A 15,359-nucleotide genomic window follows, 5' to 3' on the forward strand; every position below is an offset into this window, starting at 1 on the left:
TTTTAGATATTTTACAATTATAATTATTTAAAAATAATAAAATCATACGTTTTATAACTCAAATAAAATTTAATTAAACTTAAACGTACTTATTAGAATAATATCATATTAAACATATAATATAATCTACTGTGAATTAGCAACAAATTATTTTTTTTAAACTAGTAAGAAACTTAAATTTAAAATCCACTTATAATATTTAATATTACATTAAAGATATAATATATAATCTCTTGTTGTCATTCTCAAATTCAAAAATTAGAACAAACATAAACTTAAACAAAAATAAATAACTTATTTAATTAAAATAGGATATTTGTTTCAAAATTTATATGACATTAATATAAATTTAATAAAAATAATTAATAAAATTCTATACATAAAATTAAACAAATGTGCATATTGCACGTTGTTTGTATCTAGTATTAATTTTAAGTGCCACTAATAAATTCATAATTTGGATCAATTATTTTTGGCATATGTATACTATTGCCTTTTTTTTTGTTTTTACCATAAACATGTTTCTTATTTATTGGTTGTTTGCTTTCATATTCATATATGCTCAAATCTTAATTATTGAATCTTTTTATCTAATGGTGTGTGTTATTGATGTAAAAATTAGTATAAACAAATATGTCAATTGAACATATCGCAAAAACCTTTGCCTTAGTCCAAAAGCAACATAAAAATATTCCTTCAAATTTTAATTTTTCTCAATTTTTTGTCCAAATTTTAAATTCTCTCTCTCTCTCTCTCTCTCTCTCTGTTTACAAAATTTGTACAAATTAATATTTATTTTTAAGAGATTCCTTTCTCTCTCAAATGTTTTTTTTACACCATACTTCTCTCTCTCAATGCCTTTTTTCACTCATCTCTTTTTTCTTCTTCTTCTTCTTTTTTCTCTTTCTTTGTGATCTCTTTTATTTTTATTTCATTCTTCATTTTTTTAACGTCTTTTTTTCCTCTTCCTTTTTCTCTTTTTAATGGTATTGTTTTTTTCTCTTTCTTTTCCTCCATTCTTCTTCATCTTCTCTCTTTTCTTTTTTACTAGAAATATAAATGGATGGGAGAGATGAAAATTATTATTCTTATATGTCAATTTTAAACACAATCCATGCATTTTAGCAGAATTCAATGGACATATCAAGGCTCTACTTGTCAAGTTCCACGGACTCATAACTTTCCAAGAATAAAATAAAACACAATACAATATATTTTGGTCCTGACCATATATTTCAATGAATTGTCAGAGAGAGATCTATTTAATTATCTCCTTCAATTTAGGACACAGATGGGTCACATGTAGTGATGACATCATATATACATGGTGAGACAAAGACCCTACAAAAAGAAGGGGTGTGTCAAAAACCCTAGAGGCATAGTCCAAAGCATGAGAGATAATAAGGACAAAGTTGTCATCATTTTCTAGCTATTGTATTGTGTGTGACGAAACACAGAAGAGAAGAGAGTTTAGACTTTAGAATAATAGAAAGAAAAGAAATGTACAGTTTAGACTTTCAGTGGGTTTAGTCGGCCATTTATTTTCGCTTAGCCCCACAACTTCACCTAACCAAAAGTAACCCTAACTAAGCTTCCTTCCCTTCCTCTTTTTAACTCTCCAAATTTTCCCTGTTTTTATCTTCCCTTTAACTCTTTTTTATATCTTCTTTCCCAAGACCAAGACCCATTCTTCAATTTGGTAACCATTAGTTTATAACTATATATGCTATATTTATACATAACATACATATGGCATTTAATATTCACTATATACTCCTCAACACCCAAACTACTGAAATCCAAAACCCACATCACCCTCATTAACATTATCTTTTTTCTTTTACATATATATATGTCCACATATATATATTACCATAATGTTACTATAACTTGATCACATACTCATCATCATCTCCTTGTTCATCTTCTTCTCTTTATTGTGTCCACTTTTGGTAGTTGAAATGGTGAAAAGAGACCAAATTGATGTAGTAGCAGTAGTAGGTGTAGTACTACTAGTATTCATCTTCATTGGGCAAGCTAATTGTGGAAGACAATCTCATCAAGTTTTCAAAGGAATGATTCCAAAGTCTCACAACTCTTCAACAACTCATGAAAACTTCCTTGTTTCGATGCCGAAAGGAGTTCCAATACCACCTTCTTCTCCTTCCAAGCAACACTATGCCATTGGATTAAAAAGCTCCACCAAGTCCCCATGACATTCATCACTATTTCTTCTTCTTCTTCTTCTTCTTCTTCTTCTTCTTCTTCTTTTATAGATCAGAGAACAGCGCAGAAGATGGTCTCCGTGATTAATGATTATACTGATGGTGGTTGGTAACCTATTATATTTTGTGTTTTGATTATTACTTTTTTAGTTATGTGACATATATAGATATAAAAAAGCATATATGTAACAAACAAAAAAAGTTCATCATGGCCTTCGGATTTTTGCTCAAGAAGTGCAGGTCTCTAGAGAGTTTTCTTAGATTGGAGAGAAGATTGGCTAATTTCTTAATTGAGGGAAGGAATAAATGCAAGAATTCAGCTGTATAGATTGTTAATCTTGTATTAATTGTTCCTTGCATATATAAATATATATATTTAATGTATATTATATTATTTAGCTCAATTTTCAACGTGAAATATTGTCTTTCTTCACTAAAGAAAATTTCCATAGTTTTAGGAAAAACAAGCAAAACTAGTACTATATTACTGTTGTAAAGTATATGGTTATTTATTGTATAATTGTTTTTATATATATAATTAATCCTGGAATTATATTGAAAGCTTGTAGTCCATATATAATATATGTGTATATATATATACATGCTACAATACAAGTGAGTGACTAGCTAGTAGGTTAAATTTGGTGGAATGTGAGGTGAGATTATGTGTTGCGTATTCTTTCATTTGATTCTGAGTATGATAAAAATAAATAAATAAAAATCTTCCATTGTACTGATAGTACTAGTGCTTAGCTTACCTATTAGATTTGGTCAATCATAATTTCCACTTTTTTACCCTACAAACAAATCTTTCTTTGGCTTTACCTTATTCTTTGGATTTGCTCTTCTTTCTTTTATTTTCTTTTTTTTAAAATATATATATATATAAGAGAGAGAGAGAGAGAGAGAGAGAGAGAGAGAGAGAGAGAAAAGAGATATAAATCAAATTAAGGAAGGAAAAGTAAATGTTTTGAGTCTTGTGTGGGAGATAAAGAATTCAGCTTTTTGTCTTGTAGTTATCTCTTTTTTACTTGCTATTTTGAAATATAAATTTAATGGAATAAATTACTTTAAATTATTGTAAATTATGGTTGAGAAGTTCACGTCTGAAAACACAGTAATATTATTATTTATTTATTTTTTAAAAAAAAGGTATGTTACTTACACATTTCTAAATTATATTGAAGAAATTTGACATTGTAATGAATTCCACTAGAGTAGTGAATATTTTGAATGCAATCAGTAAAAATCTCTTAATAGTGTTTTTTTTCTAAGTTTCTCAATAAATTAGTATTAACTACCATTAATGAGAGTTTCCATAACATTGCAAATAGAAAGAAAAAAAAAATCTCAACATCCAAAGATGAAAGAAAGATTACTCAGTTTCAAATTTTGTTAAAGTATGAACTACCTTTATTATGTAGAAGTGTGATAGCATATACTATTTCTAAAATAAGGACATTCTCAGATAAAATAACTCAATAAATTCACAATATTAAACTATTTAACCGCATTAATTGAGTCACCTTCTGATATAGTCAAACTCGTACGTAGAAGTCTCTTAACATTTAATCCTTAATAAATATCTTTTATAGCAATAATAAAGACAATCTAATTATATTTTTTTAGTAGCCAATCCAAAAGAATTTGTCCCTTATATATATAAAGGGGAATTCTCGAGTAGGGACTTCACTTTAATCTCTACCGATGAGGCTTTCAATGTTCTCGACTCGTATAATTTTTGGCGCGATTTTTTTTTATGACCGTGTATATTGTAGCTATTTAGAGAATTCTGCAAATTTTTAGAAAATTTCGAATAATTTACAGTACCGAAAACTAAGTTCAAACATGTTGCATGCGTGACTAATTTTTTTTATGCGTATAGAAAACAACATGTTTGAACATAGTTTTTGGTACTGTAAATTATTCGAAATTTTCTGAAAATGTGCAGATGCTCTAAATAGTTACAATATACATGGTCATAAAAAAAATTGTGCTGAAAACTGTTCACGGATCAAGAACACTGAAAACTCCACCAGTAAAACTTAAAGTGAAGTCATTGTATGACTTTTGGTTAGCCATGCAAAAAAACATGATATATTTATTCAAACTTATATATATTCTAAACATTATGTTTATCTTTTTTATGGTATAAAACGATACAATTTTTTCAAAAGGAAAACAATGCTACCATTATGCCTAGATAAAAATATATTTTAATTCACACTTATATTATTATTTGTTAAAAAATACTATTCATCTGTGACCAAAGATATTGTTAACTTTATTTTCTTAATGATAAATGAAAATAAAATAAGTTTCAAGAGAAATCCAAAAATTATTAATTGGTGGTGATGGTGATCTTGAATGAAGTTCGTTAGTCTTCGGTTTAACTATTTTGAATCATGTCATGCATTAATTTCAAATCCATGACCTTTATGGAATGGGAGCCATGTGATACCCCAAGATTATTAGTTTTTGTTTTGCTCCAAGTCAAGGATACCTTAGGTCAATGGTTGTTAGTACTATATTTTATATTTGTAACACATATATAATTTTGGGGGACACAAATTCAAACAACATGATTTGGTAATATTATAAAACAAAAACCATTAAAGTTTGAATTTCCACCTTATATAAGAACTTTCCATATCTATAAGATAATGTCACAATAATTACTTTATGTTTTCCATACAATTTCTCTTAGAATTATGTTGCTTGTCTCTGAAACTAGCAACATCGCAAACTACATAATTTAAAACATACTTTCAAGCGAATTATTTAATGTTATTTATTTTTTATATATTCACTTTTAGTGAAAAACAAAATATTTTTTTTAATTTTTCACCATGATTCTATTTAAATTACTTAAATTGAGACATTTTAGTGAAATTTTTCGTTGTAAAGAAAAAAAAAATCTTAGATTGAGACAAGGGTTTGAAATTATATGTCAATTCCAACAATTAGGATTTTAAAAAAGTTCTTTGTTGGATTCGTCTAAATAGAAATTTTGAATAGTACCAGATTTGCTCTAAAATTACTAAATTATACTATGAAATGACACAAGTTGCATAGTAGTCTAAATAAATCAATTAGTGTCAAACTACCACTTCTATGAATATATTGACTATTTATCTAAGGGCACTACAGCAATTTTCACATAAACCTTCCATAAAAGTCAGCAGAAAATCATTTAAGGATTGCATTGCACGGCTTTCAGTATTTTTCCCATTGAATAATAAATAAGGGCAGCAACCCTTTTTTCTTGATTTATTTTTTTTGTTCATGAAAGTAAGAAATACTTGTCACTAACGACAACCAACCAATAAATAGACCAAAGCACACACTAACCGTTTTATAGCTTAGAAAGCATTTAACAGGTTTTATACTAAAAGGTCTAAAAGGGCTAATAAAATACTTTACAAATTACAAGGACACAATTTTTTTCCTTCTCAAGATGGTATAATCAATTTTTCCCTATAACTGGCTAAGCAAAGTTTTGCAATTCAGATCTCTCTGTTTACACAAGAAAATTTTGATAATTTTTTTTGCAGAATAACCTTTATCTAGAATTTCCATCCATTTTCTGGAATTCCTGACATGGTAGCAGAATTTATTTTACAAAAAAAAAAAAAAATCATCAAAAGAAAATGATTGTACAAAGTCACAAAATATATATATATAATTTTGCAAAATCACCCTTTATTCAAATACATATGTATATAGGTGCTTTTTCATGCATGAAATGAATACTTTGAGATAAATATGAAAGGTGGAATGCATGAATAATAATGAAATCATTAAGGTGTAAGAGATATGTGATTTAATACACAATGACCAAATTGGCATAATATATATTTTCTTTTGTCACATTAGTTACATTCTAATGCCGTTCACAAGCTTTTTCCATATTAAGGCTAAAAAATACATCTAGTAAAAAAAAATAGATATATATTAAAACCAACAGTGGGGCAAGACAGTAAATCTGCTAGAACAAAAGGGTGGTAAGGGTGAAAGCAAGAAGAAAAAATTTCTTTTGCTCAGACTAACTGATAATTGATGATTTTATATACACTACAATACAACAGGTGTATAAAGGGTGGCAACCCAGAAATTAAATGGATAATAAATTTAGAAATGGGAAGAGAAAAAAAATTAAGAGAGAAGAACAGGACTAAAAAAGTGACCCAAAAAAAGAAAAGAAAAAACAAGGTACTTGCTTCCCTTAATACCGAAATCTTGCTTTGCCTCGATACTGTCGTAGCGACTAATAGTACAAAATATGTTAATGGAGAGCTTTCCTCCATTGAAGCTAGCTAGGCGTGTTGGGAAGAAGGTGAGAGTGCTCCTTCTGATCTTCGCGCAGTCTGGCCAGAAATTGATGCCTTATCAGACCCGCGGACGTTGTACTTTTCATACACTTTTTCGCGGTTCTCCGACCACCAAGTCTCTGCTTGGTGTTCTCCGAATCTTCTTCGGCTGCACATTTGTTCAGCGTCAGATTGAACTCAGAGATTTACCAGGTTAATAATAAGCAAGTAAAAAGACAAATATTGCTGGGAGGATTACTATCAAACAATATGTGAATCTGTAATGGGAATGATGATACACAGCATTCAGCACGTTTGTAGATGAAAAATTCACACAAATTTACTTTAAAGCAAAAAGAGTTCATTATGAATGTAGCAACTAAAGGCAGCAACTAAGTATAAGTGCATTGCTAGTCCAACCTTTTTTTTTTTGAAAAAAAAACAATGTTTTTCTCATGCACTCTAACACCTGACTCAGACATTACGAGTGCACAAATAGCAGATCGAACTCAAGACCTTTGGCCCCTAAATAGAGTTTCCCTTAGCATCGTTGAAAGTCATCAAATGGTAGGCATAGTTCTAGAGCAAGAACGGTGAACATTCTCCAATGACTATGAACAGGTTTATTTTGGACTGGTCATCAAATGACGCTATTTACCAAATGATTTTTAAGACTACTCAAAAAGCTTCCATGAGCAACACAATGGAGTATCTTTTTACCAAATGATTTTTAAGACCACTCAAAAAGCTTCCATGAGCAACACAATGGAGTATCACTCTTCAAGTATTTAAAAGCTTCCATGACCAACGCAATTTTTAAGAAATGTAATTCAGAAAATAAATTGTACCTGAAGCGCACTCGTTTGAGATCTCTAGCTCCATCTCGCAAAGCCACGAGAGTTATATAAACCCCTGCCTCGTATTGTTCAATCCATTCTGCCTCAACTTGGTTATTGTTGCCAGCCATTGAAGGATTTCTAGATCGCATACCGTTCTCCCCATCTTGGAAAGGCCCAGGATCCTTGCCATCAAGAGCTTCAGAGACACTACTAGTATCTGTTTGATTGCCTCCACCATTTGAAAGTCTTATGTCTGAATGGTCAACTGTCCCATTGGATGTCAGATGCTCACGGTTATGTGGAATATTCATTTCATTAGTTCCAGTTGAATCTCTGGGTGAATAATTATAGGCTGTCCCATTTAGTAAAGTAGAATCAGTCCCCGTGGAAGTGATAGAATCAGATCTTGAATGACGCTCCCCATTCAGATCTTGGTAATGCAGTCCATTATGATCCAGACCATTCGGTAGGTAAGCAAGTTTCAAACTCTCAGTGTCATAAACACCAGGTGGCAACCTTTTAGCTAAGTCTTTGAGCTGAAATTATTTTAAAGAGTGATAAGTATACATAGGATAAACAAAAACAGCATATATTTGACAACCAAAATGTACTCAACTTACAGAAAACATAAGCACAGGAGCATTGCCTAATATAAATAGATGTAGAATTGTTCCTAATTGTAGTCTAGAAAACATAAAAGACTGGAAAGCAAATGTAAAAGCAAGGTAGGACTATTTTTATTTATTTTTAAATGGTGTTTGGTTGTGAATGAAATAAACACGATGGATAATATCCTGGAACAAAGTCCTCAAGTGATTTTCCCATCATAGTGTGTTCTTTGTAAGACATGATGCAAGTCTACAGGTCAAATATTTTCTATATTGTCAGTTTGCAGGGACTTTATGGGCTAAGTTTCTGGCGGAATTTATACAATGAATTGTTCAAGGAACTGTTATGAGATGATGGTCCAAGAGTTTATAAACGGATTTGATAAGGGGAGAGAGAGAGAAAGAGAGTTAATATGAAGCAGGGGTGTATTGGCTATTATATGGGCAATTTGGCTGGAGAATGTATCTGGGAAAGGATCAAGTTTTAAGTTGCCATATGGCTAAAGTGTCAGAGAGTCATTTCATTATCTTCCTTTGATCTGTCAAGGGATTGGGAGTGTGCATCTAGCTTTAGGAATGTTGCCTAAGCTATTCTTTTTTGGTTGTATGATACATTAATGATCAAGTTTGGTTTCTTATCCAAGAAAAATGTAAAAGACTGAAAATATTCCAAACTTCCAGCAAAAAAAAAAAAAGGTTAAAGCATGAAGCCATAACACTGTATGGTACATTCTAAATGCTGCAATTCCCTACTATGATTTGCGCTTAAAAATAAATAACAATCCACCAAGTTCATCATGCATTTGTCAAATTTTCTACGGGGACAGCTCTTTAAGATTATGTAAAGTGACTAAACAGAATATACTCTGTCCAACGTTACCATAATATAGACTTGAGAAAACATTATATGCAATACAAGAATCATATTTACAGGAAATCACCTGTGCAGTAAGCGATTTTATAACTTCTTTTGCAGCTTCAGATTTAGCAGATTCTTCTGCAACAAGTGCCATAGCTTCCTGAGCTTTCTTTGTTGATTTCTGAAGTTCCAATTCTTGGAGTTCACATCGCTGTCTCAAGCTCTCAACCTATCCATATTTTAATCACGATCAGCAAGCTATAGATTTGATAATACAAATATTCAACCAATGAAAAATATTCTATTTGAAGATTACTAATCAATAATAAAAGCTAGAGTAATTTTTCAATTTACCTGTGCCCGTAACTTTAGCATTTCCTGATTCAAAAGTTCATTTGTTTTCTTCAAACCATCAGAAATACTTTTTGAAAAGGAAAGTCCTGATGTTGTAGGAACGGGTGTAGCAGAACGTGGGGGGCTTGGCCTCCTTGAGAAAGGTGACACAGACCTAGAACTTACTCCAGACGATGTAAGAACTGGTCTCGGAGCAGTTCGCCGCAGATCAACGGCAGTGGACAAAACAACATCTTTTAATTGCAATAAAGAAGGCGCTTGAGAGGATCGAACTAACGAAAATGTCTCTGCTTTCTTTCCTTGTTTGGCTGCTTTGCTATCTAATTGTTTTATCAGATCCATGTTAGAAGGCACAGACTTCGAAAACCTTATCTCAGCCTTGTCAAGTCTGTCCTTGTTCTCACCTGATAGTCGAGGTCCAGAATTCCTTTTGTTATTAGCGCCAGTTTCTGACACCTTGTTTAATTTTACATAACAAGCATCACATACTCTGTATGGCTTTCCAGGACTAGGTGCTAGCGCTGCTCTTGTTGCTTTCCGGGAACTGCATGAATGACAGTGAACAAGTCCACAATTATAGCAGTTGTGTCTCTTACGTGTAAAACCAAAAGCCTGTCGGCAAGCAGAACACTGTGATTGCTCAGCACCAGACACCCATTTGTGCAGACAAATAGCTGCACTATAGTTTGAACCGCAAGCAATATACTTTACATGTCTATCTTTTAAGGCTTCAACCAGAGTTGGGGTTTTCCTATCTTCAACATCTCCATGACCCAATCTCCCATTAGCACCCTTTCCCCATGTATAAACTTCATTCCTGGAAGTTAATATGGCTATATGATATGAACCACAAGCAATTTCGTCAACTGACTCCCCAATAAGCCTGTCTTCTACCAAGCAAGGTAGCTTTCCATCAGAACGGACATTCCCAAGTTGACCATAAACAGTACTTCCCATGGTAAACACTTGTCCTGATGTGGTCAAGCCAACAGTTAAACTGTGTCCACAAGCAATTTTGTGAAAGTTGTAATCTATAAGTGCCGGAACACAGGTGGGTTTAAGGCGGGGTTCCTTGTCTCCATGTCCAAGACGATTTTTGTCTCCATCACCCCAAGTAAACAGTTTGCCTGATGAAGCACTAGATTGTGTTGCAATAACCTCTACCACAGCAGCAGTATGCCACACCCCACATGCAACAGCTATTGTCCTCAAACCTAATAGAGACTCTACTTCCCTTGGATATGCTACATTTTCCCTGTCTCCATGTCCCAACACACCAAATGTACCATCACCAAATGTGAAGAGTTGCCCCATTGACGTTATTAAGGCTGTATGCCATGGACCACACGTTACTGACGCAATTTGCAGTCCCTCAAGAGGTCCTGATATTCTCTTGGGTATCCAATGACTAATGTCAGTACCATGACCAAGGAGCCCAGCATTGTGAGTACCATCTCCCCATGTATAAAGTTCCCCAGTCATTGTAACAGCACAGGAATGAAACTCTCCACATGCCACAAAATCAATTATAGTAGTTGCCAATGATTCAACTAAACGAGGTTGACTAACATCCTTCCCAACACCATGGCCAAGCCTTCCTCCAGATTCTTCACCCCATGTGAAAACTTCACCTTGTCTTGTTACTAAGGCAGCATGCTTAACCCCACAAGCAATCTGATGTACATCCAAAACTACATTCGACTCTAAAGGCCTAGGGAGAAGCACGTCTGCTCTTGGGCTCAAATACGGAGCACTTTTGTCAGCCCCAATCTTAACAACATAATCGCAAATAGCCTCTCCCCATATATAAATGTCCCCTAGGGCTTCACAATCATCTGGTGCAGAACCATGACTGGAGGTGCTGGGAGCACTAGAGACGCTAACTCGAAAAGCATCTGAACCAGATCCTTTTACTTGCATATTTGTCTGGTCTGACGCTACATGTGACCTCACTGAAGGCACGGGGTTGTCAGGGTGAAAACTCTTTGGAGAAGAATTAGGGTTGAAATTGACTATATCAGGAGAGCTAATATCTCTTACACCACTGATTGAACTATCACTTGGACTATTTGAGGTCAATTCTCTACTATCCTGAAATCAGTTGACCACAAATCATCAAGATAGTACAAATGAGAAACACACTCACAACAAATCTCAAGTACCTACCATGCAAAAAAAAGGAAGGGTACTATACCAGAAACATCCAGTTTCTATTTATCAAACACAAATTTACTAAAAGCAAAGACGATTAAAAATACAAAAGGTTTAATTGAATTAAATTTTGAAGTCTTAATAAGTTTTGGTAATTTTAAGTAAGTATTATTAGTGGTAAATGACCAATTCTCTTTAAACAGGTAATTCTACCAGGTTGATTTCGAGCAAGTTATGCAATGTCACAAAACAAAATGATGCAGAAGTAAATATCATAATATTTCAAAAACTAACCAACACAAGACAAAAGGTACATATAACAAAAAAAATATATTTAAATTAGGCATATTTACATCAAGGTAGAGTCCCCCATCACTCCATCCGTCAATCTTAGAACGTCCACCTCTTCCAGAAGATATTAATGCTTTTAGGCCTGCAATCCAGACCTCTGCTTCAACTTTGTCCTTGCAAATCTGGATACAGTAAATTATAATTTAAGCAAACAGGCCTAGTAAAAATAATGAAAAGATATATCCACGATCTAAATCTTTCATTACTTACCAGATCTAATGACCGCTTCCCGTTATTGTATATGAGCGAAAAAGACAAATAATCTTTTTCAGGGCGAAGATATCGTTGGAAAACAGCCTGATTGTGTATTAAAAAGATACAGAGTTGAGAAATTCAGATCATACAGATACAGTTTAATAGATGATTCATGATATTATAAAGTAAATACAGTTAGATGATAGAATCAAATAAAAATGTAGAAAAACTCACAGTTCTTTGTCCAGGTATAATTCTTGACACTGTTGCTAACTTCAAAATTCTTTCACCGTTACTTGAATGCCAGATCAAAGAAGATTCATCCTATTTATAAAAATGCAATTAGTGCCAAAAAACCACAAGAAATTCCTACAAGCAAAAGACTAATACATAGCTCAAGCCAAGCCACAACAGTCAAAATTTATTACCATATGAAATTTTGAGATTTTTCAATAATTCATCATGTGGAAAGCTCAGATTCAGTGTATGATTACAAATGTCAAACAGGTCATGAAAAAAGTAAGAATTATATATTCAAGCAGCAAATACTATTTTTTTTAATCTAATTGAGCCCTTAATTATATTGATACTTAAATATATAATATTAACTATTAAGCTTCATTCTGCTCACCCCTATCCTAGTAGAGCATAAGCTACAACGCCTAAAAAATCCACTTCAAAAAAGCTCCAGAAGAAAACTCACATTAGACAGTCTAAATGGGCAAAATTTGGGTTTTCCTTTGCGACCATATTTCAGCAATTGAGAACCCTTCTTCAAAGCAATCAATGCCTGCACAAGCGTTAAACTAATCATTTAAAAACCAAAACTGTCAACCATTAGCATGCCAAATATGATGTATGTAGAATATGCAAACCAACGGGATACAACATGCCTTTCAGAGTACTACAAACGTTTCTAATGGTTATTAAAAGTACCATAATATGAAGAAAACAAATAAAAAGCTCAAAATTCTAACAAAGAGCATAAACAAATGGAATGTGATCAAATGCAAAACAACTGCCTATTAACAGTTGAAGAGCACAATAAAATATGACACTAGTCATCTAAAAATTCCAACTAATGCAGAAGACAGACTATGGTGCAGTCCCTACAGACTATGGTGCATAAGTCATCCTTGAGTATATACTAGCTCCATTAAACTAAAACATGGAAGATTTGGAATTATGAATCTTAGAACTCTTTACATACTCTACAAACTGTTTTACTCCCTTAAGATTACCATAAATAAACATCAGAAAGGGGAAAAAACAAATTGAAGGGTAGAATTAAAATTTCTTCAAGACTGCTATCCTTATGATACGGAAATGATGCTCTTAATTTTATTTTATGCGTACCCTTCATGAAAAATAAGATAATACTTAAAACCGAATGTTCCTAAAATTTCTGTAATTTTCAAAAAACAAATGTGCCTTTAAATTTTCTATTTTTAGTAACCGTACGGATCATCAAACCACCACCTCACTGTGTCTAGTCAACAACCCATCTCAAATTTCTTCAAATTCCAATTCCTTCGTAAAAATCTTTAAAATTAAACGTTTTTTATCTTCATAACAACCAAGCAAGCAAGCATACACTTGGAGAAACCCCTTTTCTTTCCCTTTTTAACCCCCAACAAAAAAAATCAGGTAACTGTGGATGATCTACCCACAACAGTTTATCTATAGCTCTCAACTAATTTCCAAAGACTCCAAAACAAACAGTTCCAGAGGACATTGTTTACAAATTTCCAAATTTGCTTAAATCACCTATCCAAATTCTTGAACAAAATTCATGCAAACATTTATATGATAAATACACATAAATTGAAGAACAAATGTATATATATAATTTATATATTATATATACACACACGATTAACACTTTTTCCAGATTTTCAGAAAGAGAAACCTGCTCGATGTCACGGTCGGCATTCCCGTAGCTAACAAGATCTGCCATTCCATGTGAGAGAATTTACCGAAACGCCACCACCCTCTCCGATCCCGCGCCGGAGCTCCGGTCATCATCTACGACCACCACAGGCTGCCGGAAAATTACCATCAACGGTCACATCAGAACCCCCCACAAAAACCTCCTCTCTCTAACACACACACTCTCTCTTTCTCTCAATCTCTTTCTTAATACACAAACCAGTTCTCCCTCTCCCTCTCTCTCTAACGTGCCTACACCACAACCACTTTCACAGATCTACTTCTCACCTTGGAAACCCTAACTAGGGGACCACCGTTCTCGAAGCTCCTACCGGAATAAAGTACGGTTCGAGCCGTGGACTAACGTGGACCGCTCCGAGAGCATGCTCCAAAGCTGGCGAAAGAGATTTTCTGGAAAGCAAAGATGCAAGTAAGAGGAAGAGATGTCTCCGGAGAAGAAGTCCGGCGAGAATGAGAGGGGTTGTTGGTCGGAGAACCAGACGGAGGAGACAGAGGAGAGAGAAAAATCTCTGAAAGAGAAAGAATTTAGGGAGCCGAGCGAGAGTCTGGAAAAGTACAACTAGTCAAAGCCTTGAAACAAAGAAAAAAAATAAATAATAAAAAAATTAAAGAAATTAAATTAGAATTATTGAGAATTAAAAATTAAGTAAAATGGAGCGACGTTGTCAATTAAGTACACCGTAAAGTTTATATTTAAAAAAAATATTAATTATAATTATCTGGACTGTTTTCGTGTTCCGGGGGCCTGGAGGGCGTTTTGGTAATTTAAGGGGAGTCTGATGATGTCTGGACTTGGGGAGGGTGAAATGACTAAAATGACCTTGGAGGAAGTGAGGTGTCGATGGGTTACGTTGGGAAAATGAAAAAGGGTAAAAAGTGAAGATATGGTGGCGGTCATAACGCAAAGGAACCTGATTTTGAACCCAAACGAGGAGAATGTAGGAGTTCGTGAATACTAACTCTTATACCAATGCCATAATGAAAAAAATACAAGAAAATTTGTGGTAAAATTACAAATTGGAAGACAAAAATGAAAATATATAAATGTACAAAATTTAAGAGGTGGGGGTTGAAAAAATGTGGCAATAAGTCAGTGCAAATTTATTTCTTTAAAAGTTCCAAATGAATAAATGTATATATATGAGAAAAAATATATATTCTCTTTTTCTTTTTTGCTTTAAATTAGGAGTTTTATTTTTACAAATTTAATGGATTGATGGTGATTAAAATTTAATTGAAAATTGTAGACATTAGTTACGCATGTTTCTATCGAGATGGGATTCACTTTGATTTATTTTAACATGGAACTCCTACATTTATAGAGGGTGGGAATTTGTGTTATTGTGTCTCTTATTAAGGTAATACCATTGTGGTGCTTTGTCTATATTCCTATAATCATATAAATATATATAGTAGGTAGAAGAACTATCACCTTTTAAAATTGTAAATATTTTTTATAATTTTAATAAAAATTAATTTATTATTCTTTTAAAAATATATATAATAAAATGAATTAT

General features: G+C 33.0%; 1 protein-coding gene across 1 annotated transcript; it reads right to left on the reverse strand.

Moving 5' to 3' along the window:
• Nucleotides 1-6,044: 6,044 nt before the first annotated feature.
• LOC133804229 (PH, RCC1 and FYVE domains-containing protein 1) lies at nucleotides 6,045-14,420 on the reverse strand. Its single transcript, XM_062242384.1, has 9 exons — nucleotides 13,802-14,420; nucleotides 12,596-12,682; nucleotides 12,127-12,216; nucleotides 11,908-11,994; nucleotides 11,700-11,819; nucleotides 9,196-11,286; nucleotides 8,924-9,070; nucleotides 7,384-7,910; nucleotides 6,045-6,704 (listed from the first exon to the last, which is right to left on the reverse strand). The coding sequence occupies exons 1-9, from the start codon at nucleotides 13,847-13,849 to the stop codon at nucleotides 6,542-6,544; spliced, it is 3,360 nt and encodes a 1,119-aa protein (XP_062098368.1). The 5' UTR covers nucleotides 13,850-14,420; the 3' UTR covers nucleotides 6,045-6,541.
• Nucleotides 14,421-15,359: the final 939 nt, after the last annotated feature.

Source organism: Humulus lupulus, chromosome X (assembly GCF_963169125.1).
Source record: "Humulus lupulus chromosome X, drHumLupu1.1, whole genome shotgun sequence".
NCBI classification, from domain to species: Eukaryota; Viridiplantae; Streptophyta; class Magnoliopsida; order Rosales; family Cannabaceae; genus Humulus; species Humulus lupulus.

Excerpts from the sequence above, each read along its gene's own strand:
- LOC133804229 (XM_062242384.1), bottom strand. The coding sequence starts at position 13,849 with ATGGCAGATCTTGTTAGCTACGGGAATGCCGACCGTGACATCGAGCAG. Across the intron at positions 9,071-9,195 it reads TGCTAAAGTTACGGGCACAG|GTTGAGAGCTTGAGACAGCG; the intron begins GTAAATTGAAAA and ends AAATATGGATAG. Across the intron at positions 7,911-8,923 it reads TAAAATCGCTTACTGCACAG|CTCAAAGACTTAGCTAAAAG; the intron begins GTGATTTCCTGT and ends AAATAATTTCAG.